Source organism: Acipenser ruthenus, chromosome 9 (assembly GCF_902713425.1).
Source record: "Acipenser ruthenus chromosome 9, fAciRut3.2 maternal haplotype, whole genome shotgun sequence".
Taxonomy (NCBI): Eukaryota; Metazoa; Chordata; class Actinopteri; order Acipenseriformes; family Acipenseridae; genus Acipenser; species Acipenser ruthenus.
The window spans coordinates 35,821,052-35,836,833 of NC_081197.1; the positions used below are offsets into that span (position 1 = coordinate 35,821,052).

At 38.6% G+C, this 15,782-nt stretch overlaps 2 protein-coding genes across 4 annotated transcripts in view; one reads left to right on the top strand and one right to left on the bottom strand.

Moving 5' to 3' along the window:
* The window catches only part of LOC117405640 (collagen alpha-2(IV) chain-like), a 101,136-nt gene extending 100,749 nt beyond the window's left edge, over nucleotides 1-387 (bottom strand). For 2 of the 3 annotated variants that reach the window (XM_034008841.3, XM_059029919.1), the window contains exon 1: nucleotides 94-387. The gene's annotated coding sequence lies outside the window, so the exon portion shown is untranslated. The remainder of the gene's footprint in view (nucleotides 1-93) is intronic. The other variant, XM_034008842.3, reaches the window with a different exon arrangement.
* Nucleotides 388-423: 36 nt separating this feature from the next.
* LOC117405641 (collagen alpha-1(IV) chain-like) overlaps nucleotides 424-15,782 on the top strand; it is a 93,532-nt gene continuing 78,173 nt past the window's right edge. The window contains exon 1 of the mRNA XM_059029920.1: nucleotides 424-643. Within this exon, the coding sequence (XP_058885903.1) occupies nucleotides 569-643 (75 nt within the window). The 5' untranslated portion in view covers nucleotides 424-568. The remainder of the gene's footprint in view (nucleotides 644-15,782) is intronic.

The following is a 15,782-nucleotide window of genomic DNA, read 5'->3' on the forward strand; positions in this document are numbered from 1 at the left end:
GTAAACGACGCATCAGCTAAAATGCAGTAAACTACCGTTTTGTATATAAACATACTACAATAACCGATAACAAGTAACACGAAATCGACTTACATGCACGCGTGACTTTCTGCAGATTTTTTGCTGCGCTGGATCCAAAGCAAAGGTAGGAATGTGTACCTTTTAGAAACGCTGAAGTGAAAGTCTTTTACAATAGCTCCACAACGACGAAAACCGCAATATTTATTGTTAAAAGGCTTAACTGTAAAACTTTTACAGAGTAAGAAGATACTTACTGCTTGCAAACATGAAAAGTAGGTTTGTTTTAGAGTGTTGGAAGTTCACTGTTCGGACGGTGATGCTCAGAGGGGTGGAGTAAAAACATTACTGTAGAAAAGTTAGTCCATTCCAGATTGTTTAGTCCTAGTGTAGCTCACAACGCTATACTGAAGCAAAGATCAACTGTTAATGGTGTCTGAAAATAAGAAGCTGCAAAAAGGTCTACACTTCAAGACATTTCTTGTGTCAATTTTGGACATTCTACAAATGTGTTCATTAATTTTATTTTTGTAGGAAGTTTCATTTCACAATGCGGTTTCTAAATTGTGCTTGGCTGCTAGTTATAGCGGTCGTCACAAGTGGCATACATAAAACGGAAGCTGCGGTAAGTACCCTTCATTATAAATTAAAGCAAATGCAGCGCACTACATTTAGAATTGACAGTTGCGGTGGTATTTATTTAAAATAGAGTAGCATAATAATACACCGCCATACAATACATAAAGTGCTGTAATGCTGACCATGTTTGACACTTTTGAAATGGGTATACCGTAGCCTACAATAACATATTTCATATAATAATAACGGATTTGAGAAATACTAAAATTAGCCACTCAGGAGTGTGGGGGAAACAAGATGTACTAGTTTCACTGATGCTATATCAGCCAGACATATTGGGTAGGAAACACAGTTCGTTGTGATGGTGTTGCACAGCATGCATGCTTTGTTTTTTGTGCAGTTTATCTTTAAAGTTATCCATGGTTTGGGTGCTTCCTGACTAACTTTGTTTTGCGCACTCTATTGTCACACGCATCTTAGCCTACAGTTATATAAAAATATGTGTTGTGTTAATGGATAGTTTAAATACAATATAAGTTATATATTAATTTAGAAGAAGAAAAATACGTTGAATACGTTAAAGTAAATGTATTACTATGTACAGTTTTGCAATGGATGCATGTTTTCCATAAATCTACACGTTAAAAGATTATTTTCTTTTTAAATTAAAAAGCAATTGGACATATCCAAAAGGAATGTATTTTGAATGTGATACTCAGATGCCGAGCTTTATTATTGTACCACTGTAAATTGCAGAAGAATATATTACCCACAAGTACAGTGTCAATATTGAACTTTCTTTGTTCATTACTTTGTGTGAGATGATTTGTGGCGGTAGAATATAAAAAGTGACTGGAAGAATGATCAGCATCCTTGCTGCCTCCACTCAGCAATGCTCAGATGCTCTCTGGTCATTATGAAAGCCTCCCACTGACAAAACTATTTACTGAAAAGAGGCGGGGTTCAAATAACCACAAATACTCAGCGTATTGTCCAGTAGTCAAAGCGTTTTAGTAAGTAACAGCTAACCACCATACATAACATGTCCAATATACTTTACAGTATGAACATCATGCTTGTTCCAATAATCATTATTTCTTGTACAGTGGTAAGAGCAGGCTTCATTCTATACTTAAGACAAAAGCTATGCTCCTGTCTAGAAACACCAAACTCCCACCTCTACCAAGGGAATCTTAGTAGATGTCTTCTTACTTACCTGTGTACATGCAGTCCTGTATCTACAACACTTAGCAATGTCCAAAAAGAAAAAAAAGCAACAGATTTTTTGTCTCTTGATCACACAGAAAAGAACAAGAAACTGATAATGATTTTATCATCCAGTATAGTTTCCAGAACTGATAGAAGCATTTCGCCCTACTAAGACTTTGGCTTTCATTGGAAATTGCATTGGTTAGTTATTATTATTATTTATTTCTTAGCAGACGCCCTTATCCAGGGCGACTTACAGTTGTAAACAAAAATACATTTCAAGAATCACAGTACAAGTATTAATACAATTAAGAGCAAGATAAAATTCAATAACTTCGGTTCTAGCAAGTACAAGTATATGACAAAATACGATTCAATAACGGAGCAGATAACAGTGTCAGTGATAGTTACATCAGGATATAATTAAATACAAAATACTACAGATTAAATAACACTTGTGACAGATTACAGTACTCTAAAGTACAGGATTAAATGCAGTAAAATAGGGAGCAGATAAGAGCAAGTAAAGTGCATTTAAGGAAGAGTGTCCAGAGGGAAAAGGAGTTCTACAGGTGCTGTCTGAAGAGGTGAGTCTTGAGGAGGCGCCGGAAGGTGGTCAGGGACTGGGCAGTCATGACATCTGTAGGAAGGTCATTCCACCACTGCGGGGCGAGGGTGGAGAAGGAGCGGGCTCTGGAGGCAGGGGAGCGTAGAAGAGGTAGAGCCAGTCTTCTAGTGCAGGAGGAGCGGAGAGGTCGAGTGGGGGTGTAGGGAGAGATGAGGGTCTGGAGGTTGCTGGGTGCAGTCTGGTCAAGGCATCTGTAGGTGAGTACAAGAGTCTTGAACTGGATGCGAGCGGTGATCGGGAGCCAGTGGAGTGAGCGGAGAGGTGGAGTTACGTGGGAGAAGCGAGGCAGAGAGAACACCAGGCGAGCAGCGGAGTTCTGGATGGGCGTTGGTGGGCGTGGTCAGTTTAAAGAAGTCATAGGCTAAATCCCTACCTCTTTTTAGCATCATCAACATTTTCCCAGCCCCTTCTGGTGTGCTGCAGATAGTTTGGGTCTTCCTGTTTCTAGAATTGTTCTCTCAAATCATTGAGAGTATCATTGTCTGGGGGTATGTGAAGGCAGCTGTCTGCCTGTCTGCTGGTATGTCAGTCTCACATTTGTACAGCATAGTGGATGTAGATCTCTAATTTAGCTCTAATTTAGGGGATGACCTGCAATGTATTGTCAGGAAAATGAGTCAAGAGGTTGTTACACCAGCAGTGTATCATTTTATTCCTACTGGAACCCCCTTTATGCCGTATTGACACCACTGCCCATGGCACAACCCCAATAAAAAAATCCAACTATTGTACGAGGCATCAACTATTGTCTAAAGTTGAAAAGACACAGCGAATCAATGGTAAAGTACATTTACAAATTCTAACGAGGGAAATCTCATCACTGCACCATTGAAGTAATTAGCGGTAGTATGGGGTAACTTACTATCTTTATCCCTATTATACCCCCTTGGGGATGCATCCGCCTGACATAAATTATATATATATATATATATATATATACATGTATATATATATTTTTTTTTTAAGTCTGTTTTGATATTTTATTCATTGCACTTTTAAAAAAGCCACCAACAGTCAAATGTATTTAACCCATTAGAAGCAAATAGACTTTAAACAATTCATGATTAAAGATTTGTGTATCAAGTATTCCAGCCTTTTTTCTTTGTTTAAACTAGTACCTTTTATTTTCATATACATTTTCACCAATGTACTATTGTTATAGCATGCATGTGTAATTTACAAATGGCACAACATTAAAACAAATAGCAGGTTACAGATTGTTAGTTGCTGTTATTTATGGATGGCTGTGTGGTCCAGTGGTTAAAGAAAAGGGATTATAACCAGGAGGTTCCCACCTCAGCCGCTGACTCGTGTGACCCTGAGCAAGTCACAACCTCCTTGTGCTCCATCTTTCAGGTGAGACATAATTATAAGTGACTCTGCAGCTGATGCATAGTTCACACACCCTAGTCTCTGTAAGTCGCCTTGGATAAAGGCGTCTGCTAAATAAACAAATAATAATAATTTAAACATATCTGAATTAATATTACTGTGCTTCATAAAGGTATATTTGCCAAACTTGAACTCATGACTGTTATGCAGATATTGGTTGATGCAATCCAGGAGGATATTTTGTACTATAAAATGCTCTAAAAGTAGTCTAGCTGTGGGTTATCAGGTGGGGTATCAAAGTTTGATTTTGTGCTGTGCTGTGTAAAGGAACAGAATAAGACAGCTATCAAAAAACGAAACCCTTTGGGCCTTCTCACACATTACAGCTGTAATCCTGAGGCTAGTCACGGTGGAGTGGAGTAATGCACTGTTTGTTTAAAGGATACCCCAAGGTTAGGAACTTAGCCAAAGAAGATAACAAAGAGCTTCCTTTAGTCTTACAACATGTGAGCATAAGACACCATTTCAGGCTCATTATACCCTGTCCTTTATGTTACTCATGAAGTTATAAAGAAAGTTATTTATCACTAAAAATAAACCTGTTTACTATTTTATCGTGGTTATTCAGTTCAAGAGGTTAACCCCTCAGGTTCCTTTTTCTTTTTTAGCAATGCATCTGCTGCAGTAACAGCTTCTCAGTTTGGGATTGTCCTTGTGTTGAAGCAAGCCTTTTGCTTTGGTAAATTTGGTTTTAATTTCCGTGAGAAAGAAAACCACCGTCTTACCAGGAAACCTGACGTAGTCACATTGATGACATAATCAGCAGCTGTGTTTTGAGAAGCAGTGTGACAACCAGAGGTAGTCAGAGATAGGCGATTAACTGCATTGTAACCAAGAGGCACGGGTTCATTGTTTTCAGTAAATTCCCTCTCTTTTCTCTGTAGCTTTCTCCAACTATCTTTCAGTTGGCATTGCACAAGAGTATTGACCTTATCTGAAAGTAAAGCCACCGAACTTAGAACCACTGATGAAGGCCTTAGTCTAAAAACGTATCACTTGACTTAATAGATATGCATAAAGTTTAGGAATAAGTGTTTTAATTTGTGGATGATCGATATTGGTGCAATAGTAAACATAAAAAAACACAATAAAATAGCAATTTAAGCTATTACAGTATGTTTATAAAAGTAAATACTATGCTCAATAAAACTATCAAATCAGTGTGCTTAGTTAGTTCTCATATTTCTATGACAAAAAAAAGTACCAGGAGTGTTTTGCAATAATAACTATAATTTTATCTGGAGACTTAAACTGGCCCTTGGCTGACTTGGGAAAACAAGTTGACTGAATAGATCAGCTGATAGAAAAACTGGAGCTTCAGTATCTGGCTTTAGTCCTTGCTTTGCTCATGTTTTCTTTCTCACTCAAAAACAAAATGCAAATGTACATAAGCTGTAACACAAGCAGCTGTTTTCCAATATTGTGAATCACATTTTCTATTCTGTTAGGCTTATGATAGTTTGTTTAGTGGAATAGGCTTTCTGTGGGTGGCATCTGGTCAATCCATTCAGTGAACAGTGAGGGGTAGACTCAAGGGGTACTTACTATAACTGTCTTTATAAAATGTTAGGTTACTTTAAATTGAGGGCTTATGAAATATGAGGGGGCACTGGCAATAGCTGGGACAGTGCTAGCAAGTCACCATGCTCTGCTAGCGAACACCACCACAACATTGTCCTGTGACCAGTTGGTGTTTCTGTGATGTGATGTAATGTTTATGGCTAGCTTGAGATCACCAAGCTGTTTTAAAAGCCAGGCTTCCAGAGGCAAAGACATTCAAAACAAAATACCTGCTGCCTGATGCACCATACCCTATTTTTAACTTGCAGACTTGTATTCGCCACATGCAGTGTGGTTATAACTTTCCTTATTTAACCCAAAACTTAGGACAGACCTGCCTTTTTCTTGCTTTATTGTGTGAATCAGCTGCTCTGTTTATGAAAACACTGTCTCATAACAAGAACTAAGCAGAGTTTGATGTAACATTAAACATTTTCATCAGCATTTTGTTACTGATTCCAAAAGATATTGGTGGTGGGCGGCAGAATGGGCTGTATTAAAACATAAGCAAGCCAGCAAATGCATTAAAGTCTTATGTATCTACAAATATGCTAATGCATTACAAATATGTGTCCGTGGTATTCTATGGTGTTGTATCTTTTTCTGAACCTGCTAATCTGATTGGGAGAGTTAGCGAGGTATCTGATATTAAAATGCTCAAGTAAGTGCTTACTTCATAGCCACAGCCATAGGACTGACTAGCAGTCAGGGTTTCACACTATTTAGTGAGTTTTTTTTCAAGTGAGACAGCAGCTCATCTCATCAGTAGGGGGACGCATTGGATTGGCAATGCACCTTTCACTAGTGGATCAGCGTTTTTACTCCAGTTTGGGTTTTTAGTCAGTTATAAAAAGTCATTTTAATTTGACTTTTTTTTTTTTGTGGGTGGTCTCCACAGAGTGAAGCAGACAGGTGTCCATTTCCCAAATCCACCATTACACATGAACTGTGATTGATACTAGTGGTGGCAGCCTCTCAAAGAGGCTGAGGATTAAATGGACATGAACTTCTGACCTTCCAACCCCCCCCCCTCCATCCATCCTCAAATGCAGACAAATGATGCTCATGCAAACAGCAACAGACACGATAATGCTTCTCTGATATGTAGGTTCATTTTGATTCACAAAATATAGGGGTTATGTTACTGTTAAATATATGTTACTGTCAGCTAAAATGACATTTGTTTTAATTCTATTGCTTTTCTATAAGCATTATTGGCCACATGTTTTGAGTTATTTTTTTACCTTTGTTGTATGATTATACTCCTAAAGGCACCATGATAACTAAATGGTCCACCCCTCTCCCCCTCTACACCGCCCAGTGATCAGATTATAATTTTTTTTTATTTGGAATCTGCAATTATTTTTCTTATTTTCTCCCCAATTTGGTAAGCCCAATTATTGTTTATTTCGACCCCGCTCACCGCTGCCACCCCTGCGCTGACTTGGGAGGGATGAAGACGGACACACGCGTCCTCCGAAACGTGTGCCGTCCGCTTCTTTTCACACAGGCGTCCGGCCAGTCTACAGGGGTCGCTGGTGCACGGTGAGCCGAGGTCACCCTGGCCGACCTAAGCCCTCCCTCCCGACCTAAGCCCTGTGCCGCCCCCTGGGAACTCCCGTCCACGGTCGGCAGTAGAATAGCCTGGACTCAAACCAATGACCTCCAGGCTATAGGGCGCGTCCTGCACTCCATGCTGAGTGCCTTTACCGGATGCGCCACTCGGGAGCCCCTGATTTAACAGATTTAAAACACCACGCTTGGAAAATACCTCTTTGAGAAAGACATATTAAAGGAACTGTTAAGCTAATTCTGCTGGAACCGCCGCAACGCATATCGCATGCCTATTCTGAAGGTGCTCCTCTGGACCGGCTGCTGTGCAGCTTGGCAGTTCAGAGGTTCAGAACAGGAATGTGTATGTTAAGAAAGCAATGTTGACAAGTTGCAGATAAGTGTCTTTGAGTCAACCTTGAAAGGGCTGGAGTGATATCCGTGGCTGATTCACTTGCACTGCTTAATGTCTTTGCCCCCTCCTGTTGGCTCTTTCACATGCATTGTTTGCATGGGCGATTCTTTTATAACAAAGCTAGTGAGGCCAAGTCTGACTGAGAATGTCATATTTGATTTCCCAGTCCTATGAGTCTGAAGTAAAAAACATGATTATTTTTTATTAATGTCCCATTAATTGAAAATCCCAACTGCATCTGTAACCAAAAATAATGTTGTCACACACTTAATATAAAAGATGACAACAAGAATCAGTAGTTATTTGAAACGAGGCAGTGTATAACTGCACAATGCCTGCATTTCCAATCACGATCCTGCATACAATTTGAATGGCAAAAAAATGTAAGCTTATTAATCCTTTTTTTTATATATATATTTTCTTTACACGTACCGCTGTACATTTTGTTCTTATGCTTTGAGGATCAATTTAGTACCTATAAAGGCTTGGTGGATTTGTCAGTGGGAGAAATCCTTCTTTTCAGGAAGATTTGATACCAGAAGTGACTAAATGGTCATCAATACCTTGAATTACTGAAACAGTTTGCACTACAGAGGCAGATTGAAAAATATCTTTGGTGTTAGGGTAGGAACAATAATCCTTTGTCATGATATTATTGTTATTACTATTGATAACCATGTTATCGGCAGCAGTTGTGTTTGACTGATTTGGCCGTAAAGAGATCGGGGGTGGGGGGTACTAAGTGCCAATGCAATTAAACTGAATATTGTGGCAGCAGTGTGGATTAGTGGTTAGGGCTCTGGACTCTTGACCAGAGGGTCATGGGTTCAATCCCAGGTGGGGGGCACTGCTGCTGTACCCTTGGGCAAGGTACTTTACCTAGATTGCTCCAATAAAAACCCAACTGTATAAATGGGTAATTGTATGTAAAAATAACGTGATATCTTGTAACAATCGTAAGTCACCCTGGATAAGGGTGTTGGCTAAGAAATAAATAATAATAATAATATTGTGGGAGAGAACAGTGGTATGTTGAGTGCATGAGAGAGAGCAAGATATACTAACTAAGGAGAAATCATATACTAGCTAGTTTAAGATAATAATTTACTAGCTATTTCTCATTTATCATTTCATCCTCCAAAAAAAAAGGTCATAGGTAAGACAGGAACACTTAGGTATGAAATCCTAACAGATTTGTATTCATGTTTCTCATTTGGCATGATTACATTATAATGCCAAAATTGCATTTTTTTTTTCTAAATCAATTTGTATTTCTGTCATGATTCAGCATTTCCAAATTTTAGCTCAGCTTCTGAAAGTATGATCTGTCCAGTCTTTCGTTCGCTTTGCACTTAAAAGATGTTCCAAATCCAGAACTGGTCTACCTCCATTTCCATGAATAGTCCTACTCATAACACTTAAGCATGTTCAAAATAGATAGGACAAATACATTTTTAAGACATTGAAATATAGGGGAGAAATTAGAAATGTCACGGTGTAAAAGTTTGCAGATGTTTTCAAAGTGGTCTGCTTTTGTGGCAGCTCCTTGCCTCTTCTATAGCTGAGGTTATCAGGTTATACTGTAGTTACAGTCACAGGTAGGTAGACCAGTAGCCCCATTCAAGAATGAATACATGCACTTTGTTTAGGGCAGGGCAGCATAGCTATACTAGAGGGTGCCCCCCCCCCCCCCCCCCCCCCCCCCGCCCCCCGCCCCCCGTGCCCCCCCCCCCCCCGTGCCTCCCCCCATACCATGGATTGTATCCCAGTACAATATCCCAGTAATAGTTGCCTAAAACCATCATGATTGGTACTATGGTAATATGGTTTATGAAGCCAACTATTATTTTTGTATTTAAAAATATTATCCTTTAGATAGGTGTGGTAGGAAAGGGACAACCGTTGATGGGCGGAACAGCCTCCTCTCGTTCCCAACACTTCCTATGTTCTTCTATGACAGTAAGGTTGAGATCAATGGAAAGAGGGAGGGCGCTACAGTGTTTCAAGATTCTGAACAAGGCTCGTCTGGAAAATCGTACATTTTACCCTGCAACGCCTTCTGATAGGAAAGTTCATACTTATGTGGAAAAACAGTTGTGTTCCGTACAATTAATACAAATGAGTGTTATAAACTAGAGTGACCAGCGTGTTTATAACTATACAGTGTACACCAGAAAAATAAATCACAAGCACGTGTGGACATATTTTCCAGACCTGGGGCAGATTTATATTCACAGCTCGCTGTTTGTTTAAAGGTTCATATTCCCACTGTGTGCTTTGCTTTACTGTTTATGCACTTGGTTGCTATAATTGTGTTTCTTAATGTTGGCAAACCTGACCTTATCCCTACTGATTATTGATATAATTTACTCCACAGTCTGAGATTTCTTTATCCTAGGGCTTGATTAACTCAAACAAGTGGTGAAACATTTTCACAACCCCTTCTATAGCAACATATAATAATTAAAAAAAAAGATGTGGGTGTTACTGATTCATTTGGAAAATATAACTGTACAGTGGAAAGAACAGCTTATATTAGGAGAGCCACATTATATTGTTTGACCTTTTAGAAATATAATGATTTTCACAGGTGGGCAGTATCAGTAGAAACGGAAGCAGACTTGATTGAAAATAATGCTTTGGCTTCTGTTAAGATCATTGTACAGCAATCCTGTTGGGTTGTTTTTGTTTAAGCACTCTTGAGAGCACTGAGTGTTTTAGATCAAGGATGCAGTGCTTTCATATTCACTACGCCCCTGAGTCTCTTTGAAAGACCTGACCCAAGAGCAAGGGGAGGATTTTAAAACAAAGTGATTTGTATTTGAAAGAACAGCTTTTTTTTTCAAAAGAATATACAGTAGTCTACAGTATGTAAGTTAACAAGAGACCACAATATGTAGTGTAATTTTTTATAGAACCTATTGTATTATAATGCAAATAGCTCTCAAAGATACATATCTTGGGTGTGGGAAGGAGATGTCACTTGTCAAGCCTTATAACTTATACCTACAACGAAGCCAAAAGGAGATACACAGTAAACAGTTTTCAGGGATTTAGTACAACATTTCAAAAAACCCTGTGACATTTTTTTAATTTAGTCAGATCCATTCTAGTGATTTTTTTGTATGTGTGATTTGTATGAATGGGAGGATGAAATATGTAACATGCCTGCAGTCTGCTGGGACACTGTCAGGAGGTGAGTGGTGTGGGAATTAATGAATGTTCACAAAGCAGATGTATTTACAGGTTGGTTCTCCAACCAATAAAATAATAAAGAATAATACACAGCCCCAGGTGCGCAAGTGTGCTCTCAGTCCTGGAACAGGTGGTGGTGCTTTGATAATGCAGGTGCTCTCAGTCCTGGAACAGGTGGTGGTGCTTTGATAATGCAGGTGCTCTCAGCCCTGGAACAGGTGGTGGTGCTTTGATAATGCAGGTGCTCTCAGTCCTGGAACAGGTGGTGGTGCTTTGATAATGCAGGTGCTCTCAGTCCTGGAACAGGTGGTGGTGCTTTGATAATGCAGGTGCTCTCAGTCCTGGAACAGGTGGTGGTGCTTTGATAGTGCAGGTGCTCTCAGCCCTGGAACAGGTGGTGCTGCTTTGATAATGCAGGTGCTCTCAGTCCTGGAACAGGTGGTGGTGCTTTGATAGTGCAGGTGCTCTCAGTCCTGGAACAGGTAGGTGGTGCTGCTGTGACAGTGCAGGTGCTCCAAGTGGCATTGCTGGCTTATTAGTTTCAGCTCCTGAGTCCGTCTTCTGCCAATTAACAACAACAATTATTCACAAAAATAACACCGCTCCACCGTGTTTTTTAGTTTCAGCGTAAGGGGTCGTACTCGCGTAGCTGCGTCCCCTTTCTACTGCGCCATGCTTTAGCCAATCGCTGCGCACACCACAGCTGATCACAATAGAGTTGTTTACATTCTTACAGCTCCGCCCTTTCACCAAGACAGCCGACTTTCAGTTCCATTCTACTATCAAGTCGGCCCATCCCTGTGAAGGCGTACCACCAACCTTACTTACGCCCTTCCAGGTTGGGAGATAGATTTGCAACGCAGATTCATTCTCTCCCGTTCACAGACACCCTTGTTAAAAGATGTTTAGTCTCAAGGGTCTAGTTTTGCATCACCCTACAGAATTAACAAATTTTGCTTCATAAAGTAAAATGAAACCTGCTAAATAATGTTATGTTAACATATTAAATTACATACCGCTTTGTAGTTTTCCATGTACTTAACCAAAAACTGACAAAAATTGAAAAATGTGACAATTTCGAAATCTAACATGAAATACTACTACTATCATGGTTCTCCGGTAGACCTTTGCAATATGATTTTGTAGTTTCTTTGATTACATGATGTTAAATAAAAGATCTAAATGATGTTCATATAGTTATGTCTCAATCCTAAAATGCATGATGCAACACTTTTGGCCAAAGCTGTACATAATGAAATGCAGGCTGATAGCAGCTGTAGAAACCAACCTAATAATTACTGTATGTGGTGAGTATGTAACATTTACAGCTGTCTCTGTATATTTTATTCAAATTGGTGTTTTTTTTTATTTATTTTTATGCAATACATGTATAAAAACAAAACCATGATGAGACGAGGCATTTTTAGTGTGATTACACATTACAATTGGTACCACAAACAAATCAATGTGAACAGGAACTGGTCCCAATTGGTTCAGACAAACGAGACACGACTGCAAATCTCAATAAGAATCTGAGGAAAAACCTTGCTTCCTGTCTAGTCAGCAAGACCCAGTAAATATGTCCTGTTAATATTATTAAACAATCTTTTTATATCACATTTTAAATAACGGAACACAAGGGTGGGGGAGCCTGGTGACGTTATTTTGCTCAGATAGTTAAAATAGTTCATGATGAAACTGCAAACCAGGCAGTGAATAGGGCTGTGATGGAGCAGCGTGGGACACTGCTCTGTCACAAGGGTATTAAAGCAGGGTTTTATTGACCATTACCCAATATTTATGATTTACATAACTGCTTACTTTGTACATAAAAAGAACATAATAATTAAGAGTTTGATATGCAAAGAGTGCAATCTTGAAAGAACACAGTTTTGGTTTAACACAGTGGACTGTTCTGCACAAAACCAAATGTTGAAATGATTGCTCCCTGGTTATCTGTACACAGCACAAACCAGAAGAAGAGTTCTGTGGTAAAAATGTTACCATATATCAACATGCCCACTTTAATTGAGGTTCTAACCAGCTTTCAGAATGTAGGTGCTCAGGAAGAAAATACTCAGTGACCATGAGCAAATGCTGAGCTGTCAGAATGTACAAAGTACTCTCCATGGGCTACTAATTCATCACCACTTTAACCACATAACAAATACATTGTGGTTAGGTGAGACTGGCTGGGCAGACAGGGATTTGCGCAAGTTTCTTTTAATTTCCCTTTGTTGTGATGCCAGTGGTTTAGTCCTGAAAAAGAAAGCAGTACGAATATAAATATATATTGCAGGTAACGACTTCTGAAGGATTTGCTACTTGCCAAACTTTGTCTTATCTTTCTACCCATAAAAACCAAGGAAAGAAATGACTTCCAAATCTACAGCGCTTGGCCTTTCTTTGGGTGCCAGAAAATGTGTGGTTTGCATCTAATGAAACTGAATTTCTTACAGTGATAACAATGCAGGCTGTTCTGTTTTCCACTTAATACCCTATTTGTTCAAGAAACATGATCAGGGACGAAATGTCCCCAAGAATCCCTTTCTTGCAGTATTTTTTTTTTTTTTTTTAATTTTTAGAGATTCCGCTTTCCCTCACTAACAGACAGGGTTGTGTATAATATACATTAGGAACATACTGGGGATACCAATTCATAATAATAACTTTTGTGTTTTAAATCAGCTACTTTACTCAGTGTGTCCCCCTATATTAGGAATCCTCCGTCTCACATGGCATGCTGTTCCCTTTTTAAACTCCTGTGCCATCCGTAACTAACCCTTACTGTCCTTCATCTTTACATATCTTTATAGGCTTTGGCGAGTGGTGACATTTGGTTGTTGGTTCATGTTGCTGTACAGATCAAGTCTTCTTTATACTGTATATCACGCAATGCTACTAGGTACTGCAAGGTACTATACTAAAGGATTTTACTAGCAATGCATACACTCAAATGTTTCTTAAAATGTGGGAACTGGTTTCAGAAAAAAACTATCATGCAGATTTATTTGTATTGAGGGGAAAAGGAAACATTCCAAACCCTCCGATTCCTCTGGGCCCTGATTTGGACAATAGCCCAGTCAAATACATTTTAAAACTTACGCAATGCCATGTGTTCTGATCCTCTGAGATCAGTCCTGGCATTTTCTGCTGCTGTGTTAAAAGAGCAATTGATTTTTTTTTTTACTGTAGGCTCTTGTAGTACTGTAAGAGGTTAGTGAGATAACATGGATATGGATTATAAACTGTAAAAATCTGTCACTGCACTTTGAAAGCCTGCATTTTATAAATGACATCTATAAATCAGTTTTTTTTTATTTGTAGTTTTTGTATTGTTTTGCAGTGTTCATATTCTACTTCAGTAAGTTTAATATTGCAACCTTAGTAACATAAAGAACAGTATTGGGGGGGGGGGGGGGGGGGGAATGAAACATTATAATGGTAACAATCCAAAATAATAGTAATCCTATTGGAAAAAGAACACATACTGTATAGCTGTGATGTTACTGTATATTTAAATGTGTTATATGACATACTCTTAAAAACCTCTAAGATCCTGTAGCAGCCAGACAAAATGGTGTTAAAATGTAAGATTTTGTGTTAAGGAATATTAAATGATATTCACTTTCATTGGGATTCTACATCCAGTTATCTAGAATTTTGTACTATTTTAATAACCTTAAGTAATGTATACTTTTAATGACAACCATAACCCCTTAAAAATGTCATGCATAGTAATACATTGTAATAATGAACATATAAGCACTCTAAAACCTGGACATACCTCGGTATAAAACCTTGAACTGGAGAATTTACTTTCTCGAGACAAAACACAAGGTTTGCTTCACATTCTTCTCTAGTGATAAAACAAGCTCATTTGTGCAGTTAATAATATCATTGATATCCTCCATAGCTACCATTATCTGTAGATAAAGGGGCGTGTAATGAGTTTGTGCCACTGTACCTTCTACTGCTAATATCTCCTAGATCATTTAGAAGCAGGCCACTTCTAATTTTTTGTTTTATGGAAACTCCTCTGGTAAAAACCAACGACAATCTTCGATTTGACCTATGACCTAAAATGGCCGCCATATTAGGGTCATATGACTTTGTGGTTTACAGTTGATAAATATTTAACTCCGGTACACATATTTGTTATGTGATTCCCTAGGTCAAGTTTGTGGATGTCGTACAAGAAAAACAAACCCTTTTGTGGGAGATTTTTTTTGCAAAGTTGCCTCGCTGAAATGTCAAAGCCTCATATTTAGGAAACAATTTGAGGTAGGGACTTCATATTTATATAAATCCTGTATGCATAACTCTGACCTAATATAGCTGCCATATTACAGTCCCGTGACCTTTGAACTTACATCTGCATAGATAGTACACTTTGAGCTACTGTCTTTGATTTTCTTGCTTAAGTTCCATTACCAATTTTGTCTATTAAAAGGAACCCTTTATAGTCGGTACACAGTTGTGTTCTATGATTCTCTAAATACAGTTCCATTACAGGTGGTGCCCACTAAAAATTAACCTTTTCAGGGCCACATTTTTTCTCTGGACATATGATACAGATGTTTTTCACATTTCCATATTACTTCATGTTTCACCATTCGATCTGATGTGACATCCAGCACGTTTTGTTCACAAAAAACTCCCTAGTCTAGCTGACTTTGTCTTTCATTTTGTTCCAAGTGTGGCAGTAGTTATGTATCGGGTAATGACCGCAGTATTGGACATTTAAACAGAAGTATACTATATAGCCTACAGTAGTATATTTGCAATTAAATGCACTTTATTTATTAGTAAAGTCTGCTTTGTTTCTAATTGTCACACTGCGCTCTGCAGGTTTTCTTTCCTATAATTTCCTGAGATGCTTCACGATAATCTCGGTTTTGAATCACAAATGCAGCTATTTCTAAAACAAGAAATAAATATGGACCTGGCCCCCTTTTAATTTCTACTTTGTTTCATGCATATCTTGGTTTTGCCATTTAAACTTCTGCCTGTTGTTGAAGCCAAAGCAGGTCTGTTTGGCTCACAGTGTCACATAGTGGCTTGGGAGAGGAAGCTTCTTCTCTCAGATCAAAGCCTCAGCATAGACTGTGTATCTGAGTATGATTGCAAACTGAATAAAAAAGTTAAGGGGATATTAACTATGTAAATGTAATTGAAGCTGCTTACTCTTTAATAGTTATCTGCCCAGTTATATGTTTCTAGATATAATGAGTG